Source organism: Kryptolebias marmoratus, linkage group LG15 (genome assembly GCF_001649575.2).
Source record: "Kryptolebias marmoratus isolate JLee-2015 linkage group LG15, ASM164957v2, whole genome shotgun sequence".
In the NCBI taxonomy this organism is placed as follows: Eukaryota; Metazoa; Chordata; class Actinopteri; order Cyprinodontiformes; family Rivulidae; genus Kryptolebias; species Kryptolebias marmoratus.
This window is the reverse complement of record NC_051444.1, coordinates 15,159,550-15,184,343: the sequence shown is the minus strand read 5'-3', so window position 1 is coordinate 15,184,343 and position 24,794 is coordinate 15,159,550. Positions and strand designations below refer to the sequence as shown.

The 24,794-nt window shown below is 38.3% G+C and overlaps 1 protein-coding gene across 6 annotated transcripts in view; it reads right to left on the bottom strand.

Moving 5' to 3' along the window:
• si:dkey-205h23.2 (CUGBP Elav-like family member 6) overlaps positions 1–24,794 on the bottom strand; it is a 139,490-nt gene that overhangs the window by 18,189 nt on the left and 96,507 nt on the right. For 2 of the 6 annotated variants that reach the window (XR_001808761.3, XM_017423614.3), the window contains exons 4-10: positions 19,089–19,217; positions 15,236–15,315; positions 6,807–6,980; positions 5,765–5,912; positions 3,975–4,124; positions 3,087–3,149; positions 2,421–2,501 (exon numbers count right to left, since the gene is read on the bottom strand). Coding sequence is in view for 5 of the 6 variants with exons in the window: in XM_017423614.3 (XP_017279103.1) it covers positions 2,421–2,501; positions 3,087–3,149; positions 3,975–4,124; positions 5,765–5,912; positions 6,807–6,980; positions 15,236–15,315; positions 19,089–19,217 (825 nt within the window). In the remaining variant the exon portion in view is untranslated. The remainder of the gene's footprint in view (positions 1–2,420; positions 2,502–3,086; positions 3,150–3,974; positions 4,125–5,764; positions 5,913–6,806; positions 6,981–15,235; positions 15,316–19,088; positions 19,218–24,794) is intronic. The other 4 variants (XM_017423618.3, XM_017423615.3, XM_017423619.3 and 1 more) reach the window with 4 other exon arrangements.

Below are 24,794 nucleotides of genomic sequence, written 5' to 3'. Positions count from 1 at the left end.
TGTCTTCCAATCTCTCTCCATCCCTCTACACTCATCTACCCAGCTGCCACATATTGTACTGGCCAATCTGGATAAAGGCAGGAATGAACTGGAGGGAGACAGAGCGAGATCATGAAAGCCAACCATGGACACACAGAGAGAGAGGGGGACTTGATGAACTCAGAGACAGTAAGCCTGGAGCTGGCTGCTTGTCTAACTTTCTCTCCTGTCTCATTGCTCAGGGTGATAGCATGACGAGATGAGGCAGGGTCTGGTGAGAAGGCTGATAAGAGGGCTGCAGTGGTAGCTGGCTGCAGTGCCGCTTTGCCTTGGTGTGATAAAGGGTGCACACACACACACACACATGCACTTAAATATTGACAGAATATTTCTAACAGTTAGAGGCTGAATATCAGTTCTCTCTTTTTAAGTTTAGGTGTCTCACATTATGGTGAAGTTGTCATTACATTACATTGTGTTATGTTATCTCATGAACACTTTGTTGATCCTTTTCTCATATATAGTGTTGTTTTCTGAGTCACCCCTCATTTTATTATACTGTGACTGTCTGAAGGTTTTTTCAAAAGCTTTTTCTTTGGATTTAGACTGCTTTTTTCTTGTTATATATATGATTTTTCTCTTATTTTGAAGAACACTGTTCAGTATCTGAGAGTCAGGTGTGTATAGAATAGGAGAAAAAAGAAAAAAAAATCATCACAAACTCAACACAGGACCTGCGAGATGCACGATCTTTCATCTTTTTGTCTACTGTATGTTTTCACCTAAGAGTTTTTGTTTGTGTTAATACACCATTTTCTCTCAAGCTGTGTTATCTTTAGTATCTGTCAGAGATTTTACTAGAGACATTCGAACAAAGTGTGTCTTTGTGACAAACTGCTAGTAGTAAAGTGCTTAAAGATCCCATTTAAAATTGGTTCTTTGCAAAGTTGCCTCTTATATCTTTAAAAAACTCTGGCTCATCTCTTGAGTTTAGAACCGTTTTGTGCCTGAATGATTCAAGTTTGTTAGTTTAACAGAAATTCAAAAATATATATACACTTCTAAAAATGGCCAAGTACAGGATTAAAAATTACAAAAAAATTACAAAAAAAAACAAATTCTAAAGAAATACTTTCACAAAGCCCAGCAAACTATTGCTCAAGACTACTTTAAAATATTACAAGAAACTATGGCTACTTGGAAGCAAAGCACAAAAAATAAGAAATGACTCAAGACACTGGCACAGAACTATAAATAAGCTAGTCATTTTTCTTTTTTGTGTGTGAGAGTGTGTAAGCACTTTATGTGTAAAATTGCTTTCACTGTGTAAGTATGTCTCACTAAACTCTTTTAATATGTAGCACTGCTCTCCCAAAAATGTTCTGCTGAAGTACGAAAGGCACATTTTCCCAGAAAGTACAGAGATGATTTGTGTGGTTAAAATCATAGTTTGGGATTTGGAAGGATTTTCTTTGTTGACACAGGAACAGACTGATAGAAAGTATTATTGAAACTGTTAGATTTTCAGTGCAAGGCTGAAGCTGAGGCTTGACTGTCCCTGTGTAGGTTTAGATGCATCTTGGTAAATGGCTGGACTGCAAACTGTGACAGAGGACTGAGACAAGCTGGGACAACAGCCAAAACCAGCAGAGACCAGAACGCAGACAGGCCACTGGCTATGCCAGGAATAGCTCCCTGTGTGTGTCCATGTGTGTCACTGTGTCTGTGTACTACTAGGACATTTTTTTCTTTTCTTATGCAAAGAACTAAATTATTATAAATATTGTTCATTATCCCCCTACATTATAAAATTATTATGCTGCATACAAGCCATATATATATATATATATATATATATATGAATGAGTATGACACACTCACTTATGCAGATCTGCACATGCACCAAAATTTAAACATAAACTAACTTTTCTTCTTCCAAGCCATGCAGAAAACACTCATTTTCAAGTTCATATAATGAATATTCATGCCACTCAATGCTGTCTCATATAATCATGCAGATGAATAATGGAGACTGACGAATAGCGTCCAAAAGAGTGATTTACCATCAGAGTATATCCTATGCTTTATTACATCTTATGCTGTGGCATAAGAATGAACGCTACACTAGGAATGGTAATAAATGATTATGTATGCAACTAATTAATCTGATGAATATTTATAACCACTTAAACACATTGTAATGGACTGATTAAGCAGTCCAACGCTGTGAGTTTGAATTAGTGCAGTTTTTGAATAATGACAGACTAACTTTCCATCTCAGTGCTAATGTTCTCCTCTTTAAATGGGGAGCCTTTTTCTCACATTTTCCCCAGCCAGCTTTTTCCCCCTCCCTCGCTAATTCAAAGCAGTGAAGCTACATTAGAATGGAACATGGCAATTATCACCTTTTATCTTGGGTGGGCGCGCTTGCTCGCTCTTACCTTCCCTCTGTTGCTGGGGAATGATGGTTGGTTGCTGGGGGAACGCTTGGCTGATTGGCGCATAGGCGGCAGGGTAGGCTGCTGTTGCAAAGGGAGAACCAGAGTGGAATTTTTCACATCTCCATTTTCATATTTGACACAACAAAACTCAAATCATTATTCCATTGTTCATTTGCGTCCTCTAGACATTGCATAAATAAATTGCATTATGACTGGGAGCCAGGGCTCATTTGGCTGGTGGATCACTACACAAAGAGAATGGCAAAAGGGGGGAGTGCAATGCAGTTCAACTAAGCAGACATAAAAGGAAAGAAAGGGAGATTCACACCATGTTAATGAGAGCTGATGTCAGACACAAAGCAGTGGTCTGTGTCATCGCTCATGTGGAAGCCTATGACAGATTAAAATCCTCAACTCTCAGTGTACTTTTAGAATCAAAGTTTTGTGTGTGTGTGTGTGTGTGGATGTAAATTCAAGTGAGCCCTTTTGCAATTTCAATGTAAAGCAGACTAATCAAGGAGGAAATTGGTTGGTCATCTGGCCATCTCTACCTGTCACGATTCCTATTGATGTGACAAACCAAAATAGGGAGAGGGAAGAGGGAAGAGGCAAGGGGACAGATGGACGAAGTGAGAGAGAGTAGAGGAGGTGGGAGAGACGGATCACCTGCGTAGTGCTGGACGCCAGCATAAGCCTGTTGGAGAGGGTCGGTCACTGTTGGACTCTGTGCTGCAGAGAGATGAAAAGAGAGACAGAGAAAGAAGGGTGACGTCGAAGAAGATGGAAGCAAAGGAGATAAAAAATGGGAGGACAGTGGCCAAGACAGACATAGACACACAGATGTTGAGATTACGTTCAACAGCATGACAGACATTGGCATAATTGTGGTAATCCATCAGGAGGAAAGATCACACAGGGAGTGGGAGAAATTTGGGTTGTCATATCTTTGAGTTCTTCAAAATGCCTGTTCGTCCCAGATGTTTGCATCAAATATTAACAACGTGCCAAACAAACCACTTTGTAGTTCATTATGATTGCAGCTGCCTTTGCATAATGCAGAGATAGAGAGTGAGTGTCTGTCAGTTCTTCAGGAATCAGTCCCAGACAACATTAAGAAGCTGAGGACAGGCTGAGACACATCAAATTAACCATAATTGACTGATGGATGAACTGATGGATTCATCATGATACTCGGGCAGGCTTCTCAGAAGTCTGCCAAAGACACTGTTGACTGAGCCTGAAGCTCTTAACACTTTTGTTCAGAAAAAAAAGAAAAGAAAAAAAATGTAATCAAATTGTTAAATTAAAAGGGCTCTTGTCAACTTTTAAACAATATTGAATGATATCATTTAATTTGTCACTACCAACATGCTGCTCTTGGATTGTGGTAATTAGTTGATGCTTTTTTTTTTTTCAGATCAAGTTCCACATTCAAACATTCATAGATCAATGTCAGTGCAAGAAGCCAACATTGTCAGGGCCAAAGCAACAGACTGACTCTGGGTGCTGGGAATACATCTCATGTTTTTTTTATATAAACATGGAATGTCTCACCTGGGTAAGGATGAATACCATTGGTGTAGATGGGCTCAGATGTGGGCTGGCCATTGCTTTGAGGAGGGAGGGCACTGAATCCATTGACCCCAATAGGGGTGGCTATGCTGGGCACGGCTGTGGCAGAAATGCCTGGAGGTGTGCTGGTGCCTGCGAATAGATGCTGAGTTATTATGGAAAGTGTAAGGTACAGGGTCTACATGCTACAAACTCAAAATGTAATATTTCTCTCTGCCTTGTTATAGAACATCTCACTTGTGTGAGTTGTTATAATCATTTGTGCATGGATTTGTGTGTGTGTGTGTGTGTGTGTGTGTGTAGCCACCTATAAGGACAAAACTGTGTTCAGAACAATTTTTTTCAAGGGAACAAAGTATATTTTATCATATGATACACTGGATTGGATTGACTCATTTTGTATAGTTTCAGATTGCTCTGAATTGTATTGTATCATACTACTCTATAACATGCAGCCAGTGTGGAGAAATGTGTAATTTGTGACTCTGAAAAAAGGCACACTGTACTTTGACTAGATAACTATTGAGCCTGGTCTAGGGAAACAGTTTGGGAAAAAAGAGAACATTATGGTAACATACAAACTGAAAGTAGAGCAAGTGAAAAAGCATCAACCTACTTCTATAATGTGTAATATTGAACACTGGACCAGAACAACTCAAAACATGTCTTGCTTTTGTTCCAGTCTAAGCTCTATCATTGCAGTCATGTTTAAAGGAATATGAGAAAACAATCAATGTTATATTTGTTTTTAAATAATTTTACATAAACAAATAAATAAATAAATGCCTGGTTACTGAATAATGTAATTTCAACAAATGCCTAAAACACGTCCACTCTAACAAAGAGTGTCCAGCCTTTATTTTTAAGAACACTTCTACGACTCTTTGTTTTTAAACATATATGTGTATTTCACTTTTGATACATACATATAACCAAAGGTATCGTAAAATGCATTACACTGAATGTAGGGGCATATATTTTTTTTCTTTAGAGTATCTTGTGGTGATATTCTAAGTCTGTCACCTTGCCAGTGGCCTTTTGTGCTGATGGATTTTATTATTTTTCTTATCCAGGTGAAGGGCATTTAAGTCATGTAGGATTATGTTTGATAGGTATTAGCAGGAATATGTAGGCCTTGTGGATTACAAATGCCAGGTACAGCGTCAAGCCACTTTATATAATACATTTGCGACGGCCTTGCCTTCAGGCAGCCTGCCTACTTAGTGTCAAGCCATCAAAGCTCCTCATGACAAGGGCCAAAAAGATAGTTCAGACTGGGGTCTAGGATTATCTCACACAAATCTTTGCTATTATATTGTATAAGCCAAGGACTTTGCATCCAAAGTTATTGGATTGGCTGTGTTCCCAGAAAACACACACCGTCAGAGTCACAGAGGGAGAAAGTGACAGACAGAGCAGGAAAGAAGAGAGATAATGTGTGAGCAAAAAAGGGGTAGAAACTATAATGTGGCTGCCAATGAGTGTACAGGTTTCCCTTACATCTTTTCTTGCAGAGTCTCTCTCAGTACAAAGTTCTGCTTCCTTTTATTCAGTACTGACAGTGCCTGCTTTTGCACAGAAAAAATGGAGCCTGCATCTTAAAAAGAGTAATGGGAGCAACACCAAAAACCCTTGAATGAATATATTTTTACAGCTTCTGTAATTTTTCCTAATGATAAATGCTCCCGGCAGCTGCAGGAAATAATGAAACACCTCCTACATGTGTAGGAGCTGTACCTCTTAGTGGCATATCAGTGTGTTGGTATACATACCTGAGGACGGTGTCATGGGAGTTGCCACCAGACCGTTGACATTGAAAGCTGCCATTTGCTGCATTTGTGCTGCAGCAATGGCTGCCATAGGGTTCAGGTAAGACCCTTGCGTTGCTGCCATCAGGGCTGCTTGCTGTTGCATCATCTGCTGTAGGATTAAAGAGCAGTAGGGAAAGAGGCGGATGGCAGGAGGGATGAAGGAAAGGACAGAAAAGGAAGGGTGAAATAGCTGCAGGATCAGAGCATGTTTACTTTCACATTTCTGTTTGCTTAGCCTATGCCTTGCTTTTGAACAGTATGATCTGTAATGCCCAGCAGCTTTGCAGTTACTATATGACTGCTCTGGCCTTGTGCTCATTATACTGATACAAGATAAAGGCCATACTGTGAGATGAATTTAAGTCGCTGAAGTCTAAGTGTACCTATATGAGCTGTATATGTATGTATGGGAGGGGGAAAAAAAGGAGACTGCAGTGGCAGAGTTTATGTGTGAGTAGGCGATTCTCACCTGTCAGGGTGAGTTGTTAGCTGTTGTGTGAGTGTAAAATCTCACCAACTCCTAACTCAGGCTGTGACTTTCATGTGTGAATACAAAACAGGGGAAGGGTGGGCTGACAGAAAAGGGTGTAAAGGGTGAACGGGTGTGTGCTTGGTAATAATGTGCATCTATTTTGGGTTTAAAAAAAAGTCATACACACATAAAATGGAAAAGCAGCAGGCCTGGATTAACAGTTTAAATTTTTATACCAGTCAGTAACTGTTGGAATGAACAGTCTAAAGGAAATGCTATATGAAATATCTTTAAGCATACACAACAAGCAGCTCCCCTAGAGAAAATGGATAGAAAAATGCTTCCATGGGTTAACAATAAATAAATAAGGCACAGATTTATTGTTGTTATTATTATTAATATTATTAAAGAGGTACTTTTGTTAAGTTGTATCCAAAGTGAATTAATTTGGGGAGTGCCGCATGCCCAATAGGAGACAGAGCAAGTTCAAACCTTAAATCACAACAGGTTTTCTTTTTCTTTAAAGCTCACCGTCTCCTCTCCCGCCGGGCTGAGACTTACAGCATGAGAGTAGGCGCCATAGGCCCCAAACTGGATGGTCATGGGACTGAAGATGCCGAGCTGGCCCGCCATCTGGTGCATCCTGCGCAGGGTGCGTTCCTTATCAGTGTCCGCAAATTTGACCACCAGGCTGGACGAGGCACCCTACAGGGACACATATAGTTTACAAGGTTAGAGAAATATCTGACTTACATATGTTAACATATGTTTAGTTTAGTTTAGTTTAGTTCTTTTTGAAATATGACTATATTTACAAGTTGTTTTTTCACTAGAATTTTTAAAATAAAAATACTGTTTATGAAGAAGCAGAAGAAGAATAATGTGCACAATATAAGCACAATGGGTCCTATAACTAATGCATCATTTTCAAATTGCACCCACTGCTTCAGACAGTGAACATCCTTACTCTGTATAGTCGTAGAATTCTTTTAAAACCAGCAACACTGCAAATCAATTCAAATACCTTCATATGAAGCTGGCTTATATGAACACCTTTCTTTTGCAGAATTTTATTTGTTAAGATTTGTCATGTCATGTCTACAAAAAGGCTCAAAAGTGTAAAGAAACCTCCACAAATTATATATATATATATATGTGTGTGTGTGTGCGTGTGTTTTATCAAATGCATTTACTTATGTTTGCTCATGATAATTAAAGGTATTGTTATTCTACCTAACATGTTTAAAGTAGTACAATTTGAGTACATTAAACACCAATAATTTGACCATAATCCAAATATAGAACACTTAGAGACAGATTAATGCATTGCGATTCCATGTTTTATTGTGTGGTTAAAATAGCTTACTCGCAAATTTTCAATTTGCATATTATTCACAGGAAATGACCTACAACCTACAACAAAATAATTGTTGCGTAATTACATCATTTGTTTATAGCACAACACTTGTGTATTGGTAGATGGCAGTCCCCACCACTCTAGCCCCGAACAGGGCTAGACAGGAATGACAAATGAATGAATAAATAAATGAGTGTAAACTTTCTGCCTCACTTCGGAGGAGAACCAGTGATTAGTTGTTTTATTTCAGTCATCAGGTGACCCGTATACATTACAGCTCAGCTTTAAGACCTAATATTTCTAAACCGAAACAGACAATAGAATTAGGTATGCACCTCTCATGACTGCAGTCATTTAGCTGTCAGTATTAAATGGAACAGAATAGTGAGTGTTCTTTGCTTTTGTGAACTTTCCGGCTCCACTGTATACATTGGGAGTGAACTGTGATCCTAACCAGATCCCACAGGAGTGCCAGTCCCCCCAATGGTAAAGCTCCACTGAATATAACACTGGGTAATTAGGTCTGACAAAAGCCTTCGGCATGTGGAGAGCGAAGTATTGACTAATGGCTCTTCCTTATGGCAGATATAGTTCCGTATTGATGTCTGTGCTCCTGAGTTTGCATCCAATTAAATCATTTGAAAGACAGAGACCAGAATCAGTTCCTCATGTGACATCCAGGCAAAGAGAGAGAGGGAGAGTGACTGTGTATGAGTGAAAGACAGAAGCAGAAAGAACAAGCGAGGATGAGGAGGCTGCCAGGCACAGAAAGCAGACACAGACACTGTCAAGAGGACAAGGCTTCTATTTAATTACAGGCAGTGCATGCTGGGAAAGAGCATGGAGTACCACTAGGACAGAAGGACAGAAACAGCTAGGGGGCAGTCAGGATATGATTAGTAAGATCATAAAGGCAAAAGACACCGGGAAAGAAAGACTCCATAATCACAACTTGGATTCACAAAATGCCTCATCCTAACAGAGTCAGTGCAAATTCCAGCTTTGATTGAAATTTCCATATTTTCTTGATGTATAGAAATGAAAGATGTCAGAGAACTGCAGGGGAGTCATGGACAGAAAGAGGCTGTCTAGAGTGACTTTTGATGTATACACCTTTTTCTTGTGCAACATATTTATAACAAATAAAGTTGGTAGAAAGTCTAAACTCCTGTATAGGTACGTTTAAACTTGAGTTACAATTTATGGAGTGTGCATTTCTTCAGCAGATTTATTGCAATAAAATGAGAGGAAAAAAACACACTTGTACTCTTATTCTTAAGTAAATTATACTAAATTATCTGTACTCTTTTTAAATGTAATTTTAAGAAGAACTTAATAAACAGAAAACGAAAAAGGTTTGTAATAGCACCACCAAGAAAATTTTGGCTGCATTTGCTTTGCTCTATTGTGAATACTAAAGCCAAACTTAAAACTACTCTGCGAACCTTGCATGCAGTTCACACAAAATTAGTTAATAATTTTGTACATATCTCTAAAGTGCCACTTTTCCTGTTTTTCAAATCTATGAAATTTATAAATCTGCACAAGACAAAGTTTGTGGTAAAAATTGTTATTTTTTACCAGTAACCCATGCTAATTTGTCTCGCAAACAGTCTATTAACCCAACCAAGGAAATGTTTTGGCTTTAGGTAACTACAAATAAGACTCTGGAGTGATAGAAAGCATCAGCATGGACCCCAGGGTTGGTGCGTCTCAGACGGGAACCTATCAGAGCCAGCCAGCACCCCACCTCAGGCCAGAGGAGACCCATCTGCTGCTTCTCCTTTGGTGCCATTTTAATTAGTTAAATCAATACTTGGATATGGCAGTGTTAACGGCACCATTTTTCCCTTTTTAATTTCATTTCCTTACACCTCCTGACCTTTTTTCCCCCCTTATAATTTCTCAACTTTTTGGTGCAGTTGAAGGGACTGGACTGTTGGATTTAATGAGGTTGGCACTGTGTAAACATGTTCTTCCAGCATTGTTGCTAAACTCTGCCCACAGCACAGAGGCCTGGCATTTAGAATCCCTCATTTTCTGCTTTGTGTTTTTGTGTTTTTTTATATTCTTTTAATGCATCATGAAGAATGCATTGTGAGTATTGTGACTGTGAAAGCCTAAGGCTGCCAGTAGTCATTGCATCGTGACTCAAGATGATTTGAAGACAAGAAAAGACTCACACCCAAATCTCTCCAATGAATGGTTTTCGTAAAACATTAAACTAGTGTAGTCTCTGCAGATATTGTCAGTACCGTCACTCATGTTATATCACTCCAACTAGTAGTTGTCTATTGTTGTGAGGATGACCTCCGACCAGACTAAGGTCTAATCAGACCAAAGAGATTTCTCTGACAGATCAAAAGTCCCAATCCACATAAAAAAGTAGTATGTGACCAAGTAATAAAGAAACAGGTGGTGGCAAACAACCAGTTCTAGATGCAAAGCAGCGACTCTTTACTGGCTGCAGAAAATCACAGGCTGACAAACAAACAAAATAATAACCTCACCCAGCATGACTCCTATACCTGGAGAGAAAATGAATTCTCCAAATTTGATAAGGGCCAACAGGGAGCCATCACTTTTGACAGGTTCAACTAAGGAATTTGTCACAGGTTCAAAAACTAATCTAATTTCTCAAACAACACACTTGACTTATGAAAATCTCCCTTATTGGATTTTGTAAAGGGCACAAAATGTGCAGATGGAAAAATGCACAATGGTAATTGAGGGATTAGAACTCAACTCCAGCAATGAAATGGCATAATGCTTTTATCTCTGCCTTATTGCAATGAAAATACACTGTTGTGGAGTGTCTACCAATAGGTAAATGTTCTGTCCTTCACATGACTTACAAGAACACAGTATACCAGCATGGTCGATAAATGAAAGACTGTAATTTCTGGAAAAAATAAACTAAAAAAGCCACTAAAGTCCAACAAAACATTTGTTTCACTGATATTTATCATGTAACAACTACATTTAAATAACAAAAAAAAACTTCAACACCTGTCTCTGCTTTTTTACAGATCTCAGAAAATGTAATTATAAACTGGGGATTTATAAAAGAAATGAATAAATAAATATACAATTGAAAACACCAGAACAAGTTTATTTGGTAATTGCATGAACCCCCTGTGGGCCTCATATTCAACTCTCTGAACCCTGCTGCATTGCAACAAGTCTCATGGGAGGACTGTATCTCGTTAGCAGAGGAGGATTCTGACTTGGTCTAGCTTCACTTCCTACATGTATAACCACAACAGTGCAGCAAAGTGAATGAGACTAAAAATGCACGCAAGAACATTTTACACATAAGAGCATTTCCACTGAACATAAATAGTGCATTTTAAATAAATGTTTACTTACTTGAAGGTATGGGAAATAATGTCTCAAAGTAGTTGCCTTAGCTGTTTGATAAAATGTGTTTTGCACTGTCAGTTTTCTATGGCTTGAGCTTTTCTCTCATTAATTCACAACTGTAGTATCACACATATCGCACCATTGTTGCAGCCAACGCGGGGGAAACTTCACAAACCCTGCCAGCCACGATGTGACACCAAAGATGACAGTGTCTGCAATTTGCTGGGTGTTGTTTGTCTGGCTCTGGCTTTGCCATTCGAAGTTTGCCACCTGTGTTTCTGCAGCCTTACAGTAACTCAACAGCTGAACTGGTCAAAGTCCCTGCTCTGAGCTCAATCACCTTTTAAGTTAATATTGGAAGCACCGGCAATAAAGTTCAATTAAAGCTATGACCCGATCTATCAGCACATGGCCTGTGGTGACATCCCTTGCCCTTAAGCTTCATTAAAGTGTTTCATTGTGAGCCAGTGTATTTTGGTGACAGGTTTATTTTTAGTATATGTGTGTGTGTTTGTTACAAGTAACAAAATTGTTGTTTAGAGAGCATTAAGATGGAACGAGAGACAGAATGAGAGACAACTCTCTGTTCAAGGTTCATTCAGACCTCACAGCTGGCAGCAGGCAGTGTGTGGAGCAGCCCACTCTCTGAATCCTACCTCCTGTTAGTCTGTCGCTGACGACATGTGGCAGCGATATCATCCAAATTAACTGCATCCCCCATTGAGACCAAAGCTTTTGCTGGATACTAATAGCCACCTTGCCTATTAAGCTGAAAGTTAAATTTGAGGAGATGAAGATAACAGGTGTGAGGATAGATGGAGAGAGCTATGAATCATATACTATAGGTTATTAATGAACTTTTGGCTGCTCTTTGGTCTGCCTTCGATCTCATTGAGGCACCTTAAGTTTTCTTGGACAGTTTATCAGCAGCAGACCTCAGGTGGCTCAGTGCCACAACCTTACACAACTGTAAATGAGCTACAAGACAAGGCAATATATACAAATTGATATACTGGTGAAGGATGTCAGTCACATCAGGTCATGGTAATCCTATTCAGTTAAACCAAAGGCAAGATGACCTCTTTTTGGATTTTTGGAGATGTTTCACTTCCCATCTGAGGAGCGTCCTCAATTCAAAATGCAGTTCTAAGCTGTTGGGGTATTTGTTGGTCTGGTCCATCTTTCATTGTACATCTTACATGTGGACCAGACCAACAAACACACTCCTAATTACACTCAGGAGGGGGAAGGGAAAGAAAACTCCTCAGATAAGAAGGAAATGATCCTCAAAAATCAAAAAGAGAAGTTTAGTTGCTTTTGATTAAGCCTATAATACTATGTTAAAAAGCACAATGCCGCATCATATGGGGGCAATTCATATAAATTTGCTGAAAGTAAAAATATTCCAGTGATCGAATTAACAAGATATTTTAAAGAGAGGCTAATATCTTGAATATACTTAAATTTTAGTACAATTTTGCATGAATTAAGTCCAGCATCATTTTTTCTTCTTGGTCCTCTGAGTAGCATGCCAAAATAATTTTGTGTCTGCTGTACACTCGGCATACACGCACAAAGTGAACCAACTTCACCACTTAAATGACTCCCTCACTACTTCAATGTAATGCAAAGTGAGGCAGCTTCAAAAAGATGTGTAAATTACAGTGCATCTGGCTTCCAGGACACTATCTCACTGCCAGTAAGAATCTGTAAATATTTATTGCGGCACATCAGTGAAGTGTGTGAAAGTGCAGATGCCTGCCAGAAAAAGAGTGTTCTCCTGTGTGTGTCCAGCTCTGTAGTACTCAACATGCACTGTGAAATGCGTAGTAAACCATCATTACTTTTACTTAAGTGCTTTTGGTGGCCTTGTTTAAGGCAAACAATAGTATAACCACATCATAAAGAGCTGTATCTACAGCTGAATAAATAACCACTATGATGTTTTATGCATCTAATAACTAATGCTTATTAAAACGTATCAACACAGTAATAGTATCTATTTTCAAAATTCCTGTGTAGACTTGCAGCCAACAATGAAAATGGATGACTTGGTTCCTAGAGATTTCAAGTTACTATTAAAGCAATATAACCAGTATTGACATTAAAATATTAGTCTGCAATTTATCAGAATAAATACCCTCATCCTCAACAGATAATATTCAAACATTGATTAATACATGTCAGAAAGCTTGAAATCATTTGAATGCTGACAAATTGCAAGTCTCCCAGAATATTATAAAGAACCTAATGCAGAAATGTCAAGAAGCAGTTGAGGAAGCAAAAGCGGCTTATTAATCCAACCTCATTTTGAAGATCCATGTTAACTCTAGGGTGCTTTTCAATATTATTGACTTACTTGTTAACCATCCCTCTAGTCTCTCAGTAATGAAGCTTCCCCTGATAAGTATTTTTAAGTGTTTTAAATGTTTAATATTCCTTAACAAAAAGTAGTCCCATGACAGGGGCCATGCTGTCACTGGTAATAATTTGCCTTTGATGAGATGTTTCCAGGACATGTCTCTCATGTAGATGAAAGAAGCTTTGACATTTGTGAAGCCCTTTACCTGGTCTCTCCTAGTTACAAACTATTCAGCCGTTTCTAATCCTCAGTTCATTGCACTGTGTTGAGAAATAGAAAAGGTTCCTAGAATATGCAGCTGAGACTTCTTTGGAAACATATTTAGCTGTTTCCATGATGGTTAGACAGGCTGTGTGGGTTGTTAATGTCTAAACAGCTTACAGGCTGTCAGGTTAATTACCTGCCACAACAGCTTGACAAGTATTTTATTTTATTATTTTCAGCTTGAGTGTGTTATCATGGCAAAATGTATTCCAAGAGACACCTTTAGCAGTAACTACTAAAAATCAAGGTTTGAGGATGTGTGCGGGCAGATGTTGTCAAGATGAAATATCACAGCCATGCAAGATAAAGAACTTTATGTGGGACTGGTTAAGACCATTGGATAGTTTTGAGCATGGATGTGGTCTGACCAATAAATGTAACATAAAGAATGCAAGAAGTTGTAAAGCTAAGAAAACAATTCTGTTTTTGTTTGTTTTTTTTGTTTGTTTGTTTTCCCTTTACAAACATTACAACTGTATAGTTGATGTCGGAGTGCAACTGATGTGACACAACATATAGATGCAGTTCTTTGTAAAAAAATTTAATAACTTTTCAACCATTTTTGTATAGTGACCCAGTGTAAAGTAAAGTATATAACGTGTGTATAACTATTAATTGTCTTAGCTCATGTCTATTTTGGAAATGTTTTGAATTGGGGTTTTTTTCTTTCTTTTTTTTTGCCATTCACACTTTCTAACAAAAAATGCTTTAATGCTAAAATTGTGGCACAAAGTGGCGAGCACATCTAAATTAACAAGATATCAAGACTTAAAAAAAAGAACCTGTTTGCCTTGGATATTCTCCCACAACAGGTTTAAGTTTTATTTATTTTTTATTTTTTTAAAACCATTTAGTGATTCTTCTCAGTTAGCATCCATATTAGTACTTTATCACAGTTTGACAACAACAGATAGAGGATAAAGCTGAACAGATCAAAAAATAAATAAATAAAAAAAGTAAAACCAACTCTGCATTGTTTTTTTGTTTTTGTTTTTTTCTAGGGCATAAAGCAATAGTGGGCACGCACAAAATAGATGCAGCAATCCTGTCAATACCACAATGAAGTAAATGCTCTTCTCTACTGGGAAATAAAATGTTTGGATAGCCGGAGAAGGATGCACATAATGTGTGAAGACATAAATAAAAAGTATCCAGCTGTGCAGTTTAAGGTAGCTTGTGCTGACTGTGGGAACTGTTTGTTTACAACAGCTCAGCGTCAGAATTTGTGTGATTCGCAGTTCAAGATGTGGTTTGAGATACTGTAGTGATAGTAAATATATGTATATATTGCATGTTTCTTATACTTTTGTGAGTGTTTAGCCCTGATTTTTGAACTGTCATAAACACAGGAAAACAACAACTCTCAGTATTAAGTTTAAACAAGATAAATTCAACCTGTTATAAGAGTAAGCACATGGGATAAGGGAACTCTTAGAAAGACTTGGATATTTGTACGTGTTTTTGTAGTGCAGAAATCCTCCAAAGTACCAGCAGATTTAGGATTCAATCCACCTTGTAAACCAGGGACAAGCAGACTAATTTATGTGGCATACCTTGGAAAACTTTCTAAAACTTGACCATGACTAGTATGAAGATTACAGCCCCGATACTTACAGGCATAGTTTGTCCACCGTGCAAGCTGTTGATGGCGGCTTGCGCTTCAGCGTGGCTTGAGAACTTAACAAAGGCACACCCTGTTCACACAAAGACAAGAGAAGCATATCAACAAATATTATTTGGAAAATTATATGATTTGCTTCTGAATGTACAGTATTATAGCTGGCTTGACTATTGGATACAAATCTTAAGTCAGGCCGATTATAGGTAAGACATCAGCTGCTTATGACATCCCTCCCCCAGTTTTTTTTCTAATTCAAATCCCTCTGCTTCACAATAAACACTTGACTTATTTGTGATCATTAATTTGTTTAATATTCACAATTTTTTTTGCAATCACTCAAAAATCACATCATGCAGGCAAAGCCTAGAATTCTAATCTGCCATTCTAACCAAATTTCTGCCTGCAAATAATTTCAAATGAAAGGGAAGGTGAGTAGAGTAGTAATTTCTCATGTGGCACTGTGGCAGTCAGATCACGTTATATTTGTTTTGTTACTGCAACAAAAGCTAAAGTCAGTATAGTGTTGGCCACAAGGCAAGGGAGCAGGCATTGGTTGAATTACTCCGAAGCAACTGTAAAGATGGCATTAAAAATTATTCACGTTTATAACAATGTGCAGTAAAAGAGTGGATGCACACATATTGTGAGCACATGAATAAACAGTATGTAAGTAAGGGCTGGCTTTAAACTAATATAGGACCACCATAAAGAGAAAGCTGGTGACTTGAAATGCAGTAAAACATGAAATCTGGTCATTTCCCAAAAGCCATTAAATGAAACATGAGCTATTTCACTGAACTTTATCGTTGTCATAGACTGTGCAGTGTATTCTGTTATGTCCTATTCTTATCCTTGCCTTCAGGTAGCTCATGTGTTAAGAGTTATCTCATTAACAAACTCTTGGATTAATTCTGCCAACTCCTCATTAATTGAATAGCACCAGTGAATTAGAATCAGATAAGCCTCTAGTGGATCTAGTCCCCATTTTCTCATAAAATGCTCATACCTATTTGATGTTGTTACCCATATTCAAATACTTAGTCTGGGCAACTAAAGCATTTGTAATCCCAAAGCTCAGGAGATACTGTTTGTCTGGCAGCATTACAGTACGTTCTTCTGCATCAGGAGTCAGCTTTTGTTCTTTATTTTTTGGGGTTTTTTTTTTATTTTTTGTTTGTTATTTTGGGTTTTTTTTAACAGACAAATTGTGGATTTCATGACAAAATCTAAAAGCCTGCCTTGAAGGACTTGTATTCAAAGCTTTGTGTTTGCAGTCAAGTCAAACAATAAACAGTGAGCATTTTAAATGACTGCATGTAGAATCCAAGTGAGTGGAAAAGGCCATGTGTTTTCTGCACCGTTAAATGCCCTCAAAGCTGTAGAGATTCACAGAGGAAAACAGAGGAGTCAAAGAAGCCTTTGATTCTGTCACAGCGCTCCAGCACCCTTTTACTTCACTTGAACGCCCCTCTGGGGAAGAGGCAGGAAAGGTCTTCATTTGTCCAAGTGAAATGCATCAGCTCACTGTGTACTGGTTTGCCTGCAACTCTGTCTTTAAAGGCGTTCTCGAACAAACACATTTAACCTTTGCAGCAGAGATTATAGAAGGGCAATTTGATTTAGCAAAACAAAAACAAAACAAAACAAAAGATATATATATATATATTTAGAAGGCAAGTAAATGGTTGCTGGTTTCTTAGCAAGGCAAATGCGTACATGTACTTGTGTTCTAGTGATGTCAGAAACAACTGCAGGAACTGGCTCACATCATAAACGGATAATTACACTGAACATAAAATGTTCTCAAAATGGTCTTCAAAACAGTGCTACAACCTATTTCTGATATAATATAAATAAAAAATACAGCGCAGCATTTGAAAAGAACGCCAAGTGCTACACCCTTATAAATTATAGTGCATGCTTAAGGTTTTGAATTTGATGTCTCTGAATGAGTTGGGGAAAAGTGAAAAAAAAAAAAAAAAGAAAGAGAGAGAGCGAGATTGTATTGCTTTCAAGTGAGAGGATCTGCACTGCCTTTTGAATTCCTGGGGTAATAATATGTATGCATGAATTCCATCCCTCTGGATGGGTGACATTTATAACACAACTTAATTATAGACCTAAAAGCCATCTCTCTATTATTGCTGACAATTCAGGGCTCTATTCAACTCTGGCAGCAAGTGTTGCACTTTGAAAGTACTTTGAGGAGCAGCACCACAGAGAGATGGATGTTCAACTTCTCGGCCTTTTTATTGGGTGAAGAGGGGTGCTGAAAAGCCTCTGAGTGGCATAAATTTACATCAACAGGGACAAAGCCTCAACCATGGAACAGATAGCGCTGTCAATTTCAAGGTCTGTCTCATTCAAATTATGGGAACCTCATCCCGAGCGAGGCGGCTGGCAAAATAATTTGCCGTAACATCCCGTAATGATTGCGTGGGACCGTTGCATAGCGAGTGATAGAACCAGATACCTATATGTAAAACTTTTGCCTGGCGGTGGCATTCATAGTTATTATAATTCTTTTTCTTTTTTTCTAAATTTCATAATCGCAAAACCTAAAGGAGAGAATGATCGACTCAGCGATAACAGAGATAAAGTCCGAAGCAGAGAATGTATGGCATGTGATGACAGTGAAAGAAAGAGGCAAAGTGTGGGGTGTAGGAGGCTGAAAAGGAGTGAAAGCACGAACAAGGAGGCGAAACTAGCTTCTGTCTGAGACTGCAACATAGGCTTTATTTCATTTTATGTGCTGTCAATCAGCTTGAGGCATCTGCGCAGACAAAAAAGAGGGTAGTTCAAAAAAGGAAGAGACAGAAAAAGTGGAATAGAGCTGTGGAGGGAGAAAGGTGGTGGACTGGAGGGGCGACGCAGAGCAATAGACCTGGGATTAACAGTGGGAGGAATAGATGTAGACACAGATAGGTTCAGTATAACTGGGCTTTCTTTCTGATATACTCAGAAGGATTTGCAACATTGCACATTATCTGCTCCTGTCCTTTGCCTTCCTATGTGTTCAGAGGCTTTAAGTACAAGAATAAATCACAGTCAACAGACAGAAGAAAAAAAAAAAAGATAGAGGTTCAGAACAATATCATGGATATTATGGCTCTAAATGTGACTGAGACCAAGGCAAACCCTGAAAAGGATGATCCAGAGAATTTTACGCTCTCAAACCTATCTCACCAGCATCACACATTTTAAAGCCATCTTTGATTTGAATCTACAAGTCAAAAGAACACATATGATGTCCCTGACTGTGGGCAAGTCTAACACTCAGTGAGTGACAACAGCAAATCAGAGCCTGGCTGCTTTATTTACAGTGGGACAATGTTGTCCAACGGTGTCTCTGGGTTGATGAGAATGTGGGAAGCAAACACGGTTACACCTTTCCACTTTTCAGATAACAGGAAGTGGAAAAGGAGAGCTGTCGCTGGTGCGAGTACGCAAGCCCGAAGTGAGAGGAGCTGAGACAACGTAAAAGGAAAATGAGGAAAATAAAGAAGAAAGAAGTCATGGGGTAAGAACAACAACAACAACAACAACAACAACAAAAACTATACAAAAAGTAGTGACAAAAATGGAAAGTGGGAGGAAGAAGGTGTCAGAGTACGGTGACGATGAGAGGAAAGTAAGTGCGACACATAAAAGGCAGTGGGGGAAAAAACAAAACAGAATAGCTGAAGGGGAGGATGAGTTATTCAGAGCAGAGTGCATCACAGACAGCAACGATGAGTGCAGCATATGCATGGCTTTAAAAAATGTAAAGGAAAGAAATAGTCAGACAGACAAGGATTAAGAAGGACGGACAAAGAAGAAAAGAGTGGGAGGTGTGTGGGCTCTGACCCTTACTGGCCCCATCAGGCCCTCGAAGGACGGTGCACTCCTCGATCTGGCCAAAGGTCTCGAACAGCCGCCGGACATCGTCCTCGCTCTGCTGCTTGCCGAGCATCCCCACAAATAGCTTCCTGTCTTCTGGATTAGGAGAGAGATGGGAAGGAGAAGGAGGGAGGGAGGAAGAGAGAAAATAAAAAAAATAAAAAATAAATACTAGAGCTGATGGCACCATTCTGCAAAGCTTTTTTTTCCCCTTTTTTTTTCTTTTCCCAGCAGTCTGCTGTGTTACTGCTACTGCTGTTGTTGTTGCTGTTGTTGATCTTACTGTTGTGTGGTGTTCCACCCCCAACACCCACCCTGTTATGAGGGTGATATATTTCTGTATCTAACTATTTAGGTCTCCTACAGTGATGTTTGATGCAGATAAAGATAGGAGTTCTGTGGATTTCAGGTAGATGGAGAACGAGAGAAAAACTATTTTTGCTTCGATAGACAAGCACTTTGATTGTCTGAGAGGAAACATGGAACAACCCATGTACTTTTTTTTTCTTTTTCTTATCAAAACAGCTGGTGTTATAATAAACAAGAGCATACACTTTGTAAAAGGTGAAGAATGAACAACTACCAGAGGAGTTTTTAAAGTCTTCCTACATTTGGAAAGTGTTGTTATATGAAAGTAACTTCACCTGTCTCAGTCAGTGTGAACTGTATTGTGTTAACATATAAAATTTCCTATCAGCTCCACTTTTTGCTGCCAATCTTTTCCAAAATATGTAGCATGCAGATCACATTTAAAACAGGCATGTTATTTTAGCATGTGTGATTGTGGAAATACACACGCATATATATATATATATATATATATATATATATATATATATATATATATATATATATATATATATATGGCATATGTCAAATTAATGGAAATAAATACAAATGTTATGAGACCAACAGTTACAGCTTTTACAAGTTCAAGCCACAGCAAAATAATAAAAAAAGGAGAAATAAAAAAAAGACGATTTTTCTGGATTCAAAGTGCAGAGCAATTTAGAGAAAAGAATCTCTTTTGTAGAAATGACAATAATGTGGTTAAGGAGAAATGTTTTATAATGACTTTCTGTAATAGAAAAATGAAGAATGAAGTTTAAGCTTTGTAAGACACTTTCACTATGAAATCTAAAAGAATTAGTTTGTATGCCCCACAATGGAGGAGTGGAAATATACAGTATTGAAGTTGATTAAAAGAAGTTTAAACTACAATGAAGGAACTAATGATTTCTGTGGGTGTGAAATTAGCTACTTTACTTTGTACTAATAAGATAAACTTGTATTTTTTTTATAACAAGAGTAAAAAAGTGAATTTATCAGTTAACTCTTATTCTTGTTTTACACTCACTAGCCAGGAACAAGTTTGTATCAACAACTGTGTGTCTGCTCTCATGTGCAGGGGTCACATCAGTGAGTGAACTCATATGAAAGAGTTGGCAATTGTTTAATGTCAGATTCCCTTCCTGATGCAACCTGGGCTTGAACCACTTCAGGATTATGAGACTGTGGCACTGACCACCAAGTTATTGCAGCCCTTAAGTTTGTATCAACAATATGATGTAAAAACAAAAAAAAGTCTGCACAGCTTGGTCCACTAAAAAAATTCCTGTTTTAGTAGAGGTGCAAGATTGTATACTGCAAATAAACAAATAAGTAAATCAACAGATAAGTAAAATGTCAACAGAAATGCAAATATGAAAACACTGTTTGGGGTTAGAAACTTAACAGAGAGTTATGTTTTACAATGAACAGAAAAAAAATATGAAAAACTTTGTTTGAAGCGGGAAAAATCGAGTCTAAATGATTAAGTAAACGTATTAAAAGGACCATCACAAACACAATTAGAACAAAAGGAAACCTAAAAACCAGCCTTTTAAACATCTCATAAACACCTCAGATATAAATCAGATCACATATTTCTCTTTATGTCAGTTCTTTACCAAAAGAAGGTGTGTTACGCAGCGTAAGGATTACAAGAACTTAGCTTGCTCAAAAAGTGATGTAGCTTTTGCTTGGGTGGCTGGATTGGTTGGTGTAAACTAAGCAGAAAATGTGAAAAACAAAAAAAGTACAGATGCTGCACACTATATCTTCACCTAGTAACTACTTGCTCCCTATTAGGGCTTCCAATGATGTATGTTGGAACTTTAGAAGAAGGAAGAAATTGCACTGTGAGATAAAAATATTGTTTAATATAGTGTGTTTCAATGTGTCAGCTATTTTAATTTTACCCAATGGAAGTAAAATGTGCAAAATATACACTAATCTCACAACTGCTAATCCCTGTCCTTTTTTAGTCCCAGATGGGGGCACTCATTCTCAGATTTTGTAGTATGTATGGAGACCTATGGTCTCCATACATACTACAAAATCTTCAGTCAGGCAGCTGGATTTTTATAATTAATCTTCCCAGTGTCTTAACATTAGACAGAGCATTTATCTTCTTTAGATCTTTTACATTATGCATCCACTCTTCCTGTGTTGTGGAACGAAATGGCTACTAGCAAGAACCTATCACCAGGCCTGAGCGAAAGTGGCAGGACAAGGAAGAAGGGTTTATTAAAAATGACACTGTTGATCTTCAGTATGAGTCATTTGAGAGGTGAGGAGCAGGCGAGGAGTGGGGAGGAGCAGAGGGCTGGAGCATCACCTGGGCCTCGACAGATGTGACACCTCCTGTACCTGCCAGGCCCCATTAGATGCAGCTGTTCTAAAAATAAAGCATCAGGGCCTCCTTTTTTTTTTTTTTTTCTTCATCTTCCTTTTTTGCTGGGGTAAATCGCCTCCTCTTCCGTTCCTGTAAAGTTCAAGTGAGGCACCTGCCTGCTACCTACTTGGTCACACAAATGAACACCTGCGGAATCAATGAGGCTTTGCTGCTTGGTCTCAATTGCTGGTGTGTCAGTCGATGTTTGTGCAGTTTCACCTCACACTGCACTTCTTAAACCTAACAGCAGAGCTTGATTTTACCGCACTCCGAAGGAGCTCCTTGCTTTTAAGAACCCTGATGAGATGTAAACAAAATGTCATATTGACAGGAATTTAGCAAATAACAGACACAGTATTTCACTACAATTCTGGGATCAGTGTCCAAACAAAATGAGAAGGTGGTGAACAAAAAAAAAAGAAAACATAGTCTGAATTACATCTTTAGTGTCAAAGGTCAGGTGATGTGACATCTCACCAGAATGTTTTTGACTTTACCATGCTTCATGTCCCCACTAAGGTGTCAATGTTACAACTTAAACAGGGAAAGCGTGGTGTTACTCACCTTCAGCACTACATTAATGTTTAGGGACAAAAGTCTCATCTCAGTGTTGGCCCGAGGAGATCTAGAGGCGGCTTTACAAGGCTAATTAACAAGCCATGAGCAAGGTAATGAACTTTCCAAATGCGCTGGCAAATGCAAAAATAAATCACACCCCAGTGAATGCATTAAAGGAAGTGTGAGTGTACTTTTGAGCCTTCCACTGGGAGAGCTGCAGTGAGAAAATGAATTTGGAGCCGCTATCTTTTCATTGCCGGACCTGAGAGTGTCTCAGTCGGCCCTCTGCATGCCCCAGCCAGTATATAGATTGCTATTAATTAGTCCACTTTGCACCTGCCTCCCAAGCAGCTCTTATGGCATTTTCCAGGTTCCCACTCATCTCCTATGGCCACTCGCTTTAAATTGCCACTTTACAAATATGAATAAATATCCAGTAATCCAGCTTCTGTTGAGGGAGATGATTCCATGACTTCAAATGGGCCCAACGAGTTATCCATCAAAAGTGGGAAGTGGAGAAAAAAAAAAAAAAAATCACACTTTTCTCAAGTACAGTCATGTATTTGCATTAAGAGGAGTGAAGACCTTCCTATAGAGCTCACTAAGGATAAAGAAGTATGACAAAACTCAGTGAGCTGACTGACCTCTTTGTACTTAGCTTTTATTGAGAAGGGCTCCTTTTATCCTTCAATCCGAATTGAGTCACAAAGCTGGAGAACATTAGAGATTTAGAGTGCTTTTCTCCCCTATTTTGAAGAGACCTTTGTAATCTGCTCTTTAAACATTAACAGTTCTTTAAAACAATATAGCGTGAGCATGTTGTGGTAGCTGGGAAGCATGGCTACAATTTGTAATGCAGAAATTCCATCATGAATCTTTTCTAGTGTGTGCCTTTTCAAAGAAATAGCACAATATTAATATACACATATATTTCCTGTCCACAAATATGTCCATTTTATCCATAAAAATTATATACTGCATCGGTATGTCCCCAGTATGTTGATGATAAAACAGTTAGGTTTTATTTCAGGCAACAGCCAATGCACATTCACACACACGCTGTCATTCATACAACTTTTTTTTTCTTCTTCTTCTTCTTATTTCTTCCCCTCTGCTTATTCTCCAGGCTGAAGGTGGGAGCAATTGGGTGGAAAATGGTTCCATGTCAGTCTCCAGCCATGTCCAAACTGAGGTGTCATGTGGACAGCCTCATTTTATGAATGCAAATAAAAAAGGGAGATCAAAAAAGTTATCAAAACACTACTGACATCTGACAATTGCTTGTCTCAGGAAGCCTTTTCATTTCAGCGCCCGGTATATTAAAAATTAATGGATTTTGCACAGACGCCATATGCTGTCAAGATTGATGCTTCTCTCTCTGGAATAAAGTGCTACTTGTGTTGTAGGCTCCAGTATATGCATATAGATTGTGCTTTTCTTTTCCTCTTCTGCTTTTGTCTCTCTTTTGTTCTCTGTGTATCTACCTCTTTATTTTATTTTATTTATTTTTTTGTCAAACCTTTTCTGTCTCTCCAGGCAAAGAATCTGTGAAGTCGACTTTTCAAAAGTTTCTGCTGCTGTTTGCCAGTAATGGGAATACTTTCTTTAAAGAGTAATTCTTCTGTTTCTGTGTTGTAGTAAATATTTCTTTCTTTATTTTTCCTTTTTTTTTCATAGTTCTATTACTTTTTGGCCGCTGGCAGTGTCGTCAGGGAAGCTTGGTTGTGGTAAGTGTTCAGAAAACATGGACAGCTGCATCCAACGATAAAAAATGCATACTAGAACACTAGGGTGTATTTCAAATGCAGAGTAATGTTCTAGGCAGCACAACAAAGAAATTGTACTTCTGATGGACTCATTAGAAAAGCCTGATGCTGGTACGCTGCTGCCTGGTAGGCCCGCCACCAGACACACTCACTGTGTGTAGGCGTTCTGACAGGGTAAACAAAATTTTGGAAACAGCTTTTTTAGAGTTAGACTTCTTTTTCTTGTATTTTCTTTTCTTTTTTTTTTTGATAATCTTGCTGTGTGTTTTACATTCAGCATCAAGAAAACAGTGGTCAAGTATGAATTAAAAGGTGTCATTTGTTTTTAGAAAGACATTTTTAGAAAACCAAAGCTCAACATTTATCTATCATAGAATAAAACAAATTTTATAACAGTCTCTTTTTAGATAGATTTACTGACAAAGACACTAATGTGTTCTGTCCCAGTATGTTAACTGTGTAGGTCTTCATGTATTGATGCATTTGGCAAAGTAGTTTTTCTTCCTTAATAGACTGAATACCTGAACTCCATTAATTTAACTCCCAGGAGCCTCATTTAACAGTATAAATTATGCCATTCATGTATGTAGGTACATGGATAAAATAACTTTGCTTTGCTTAAAAAAAACAGGG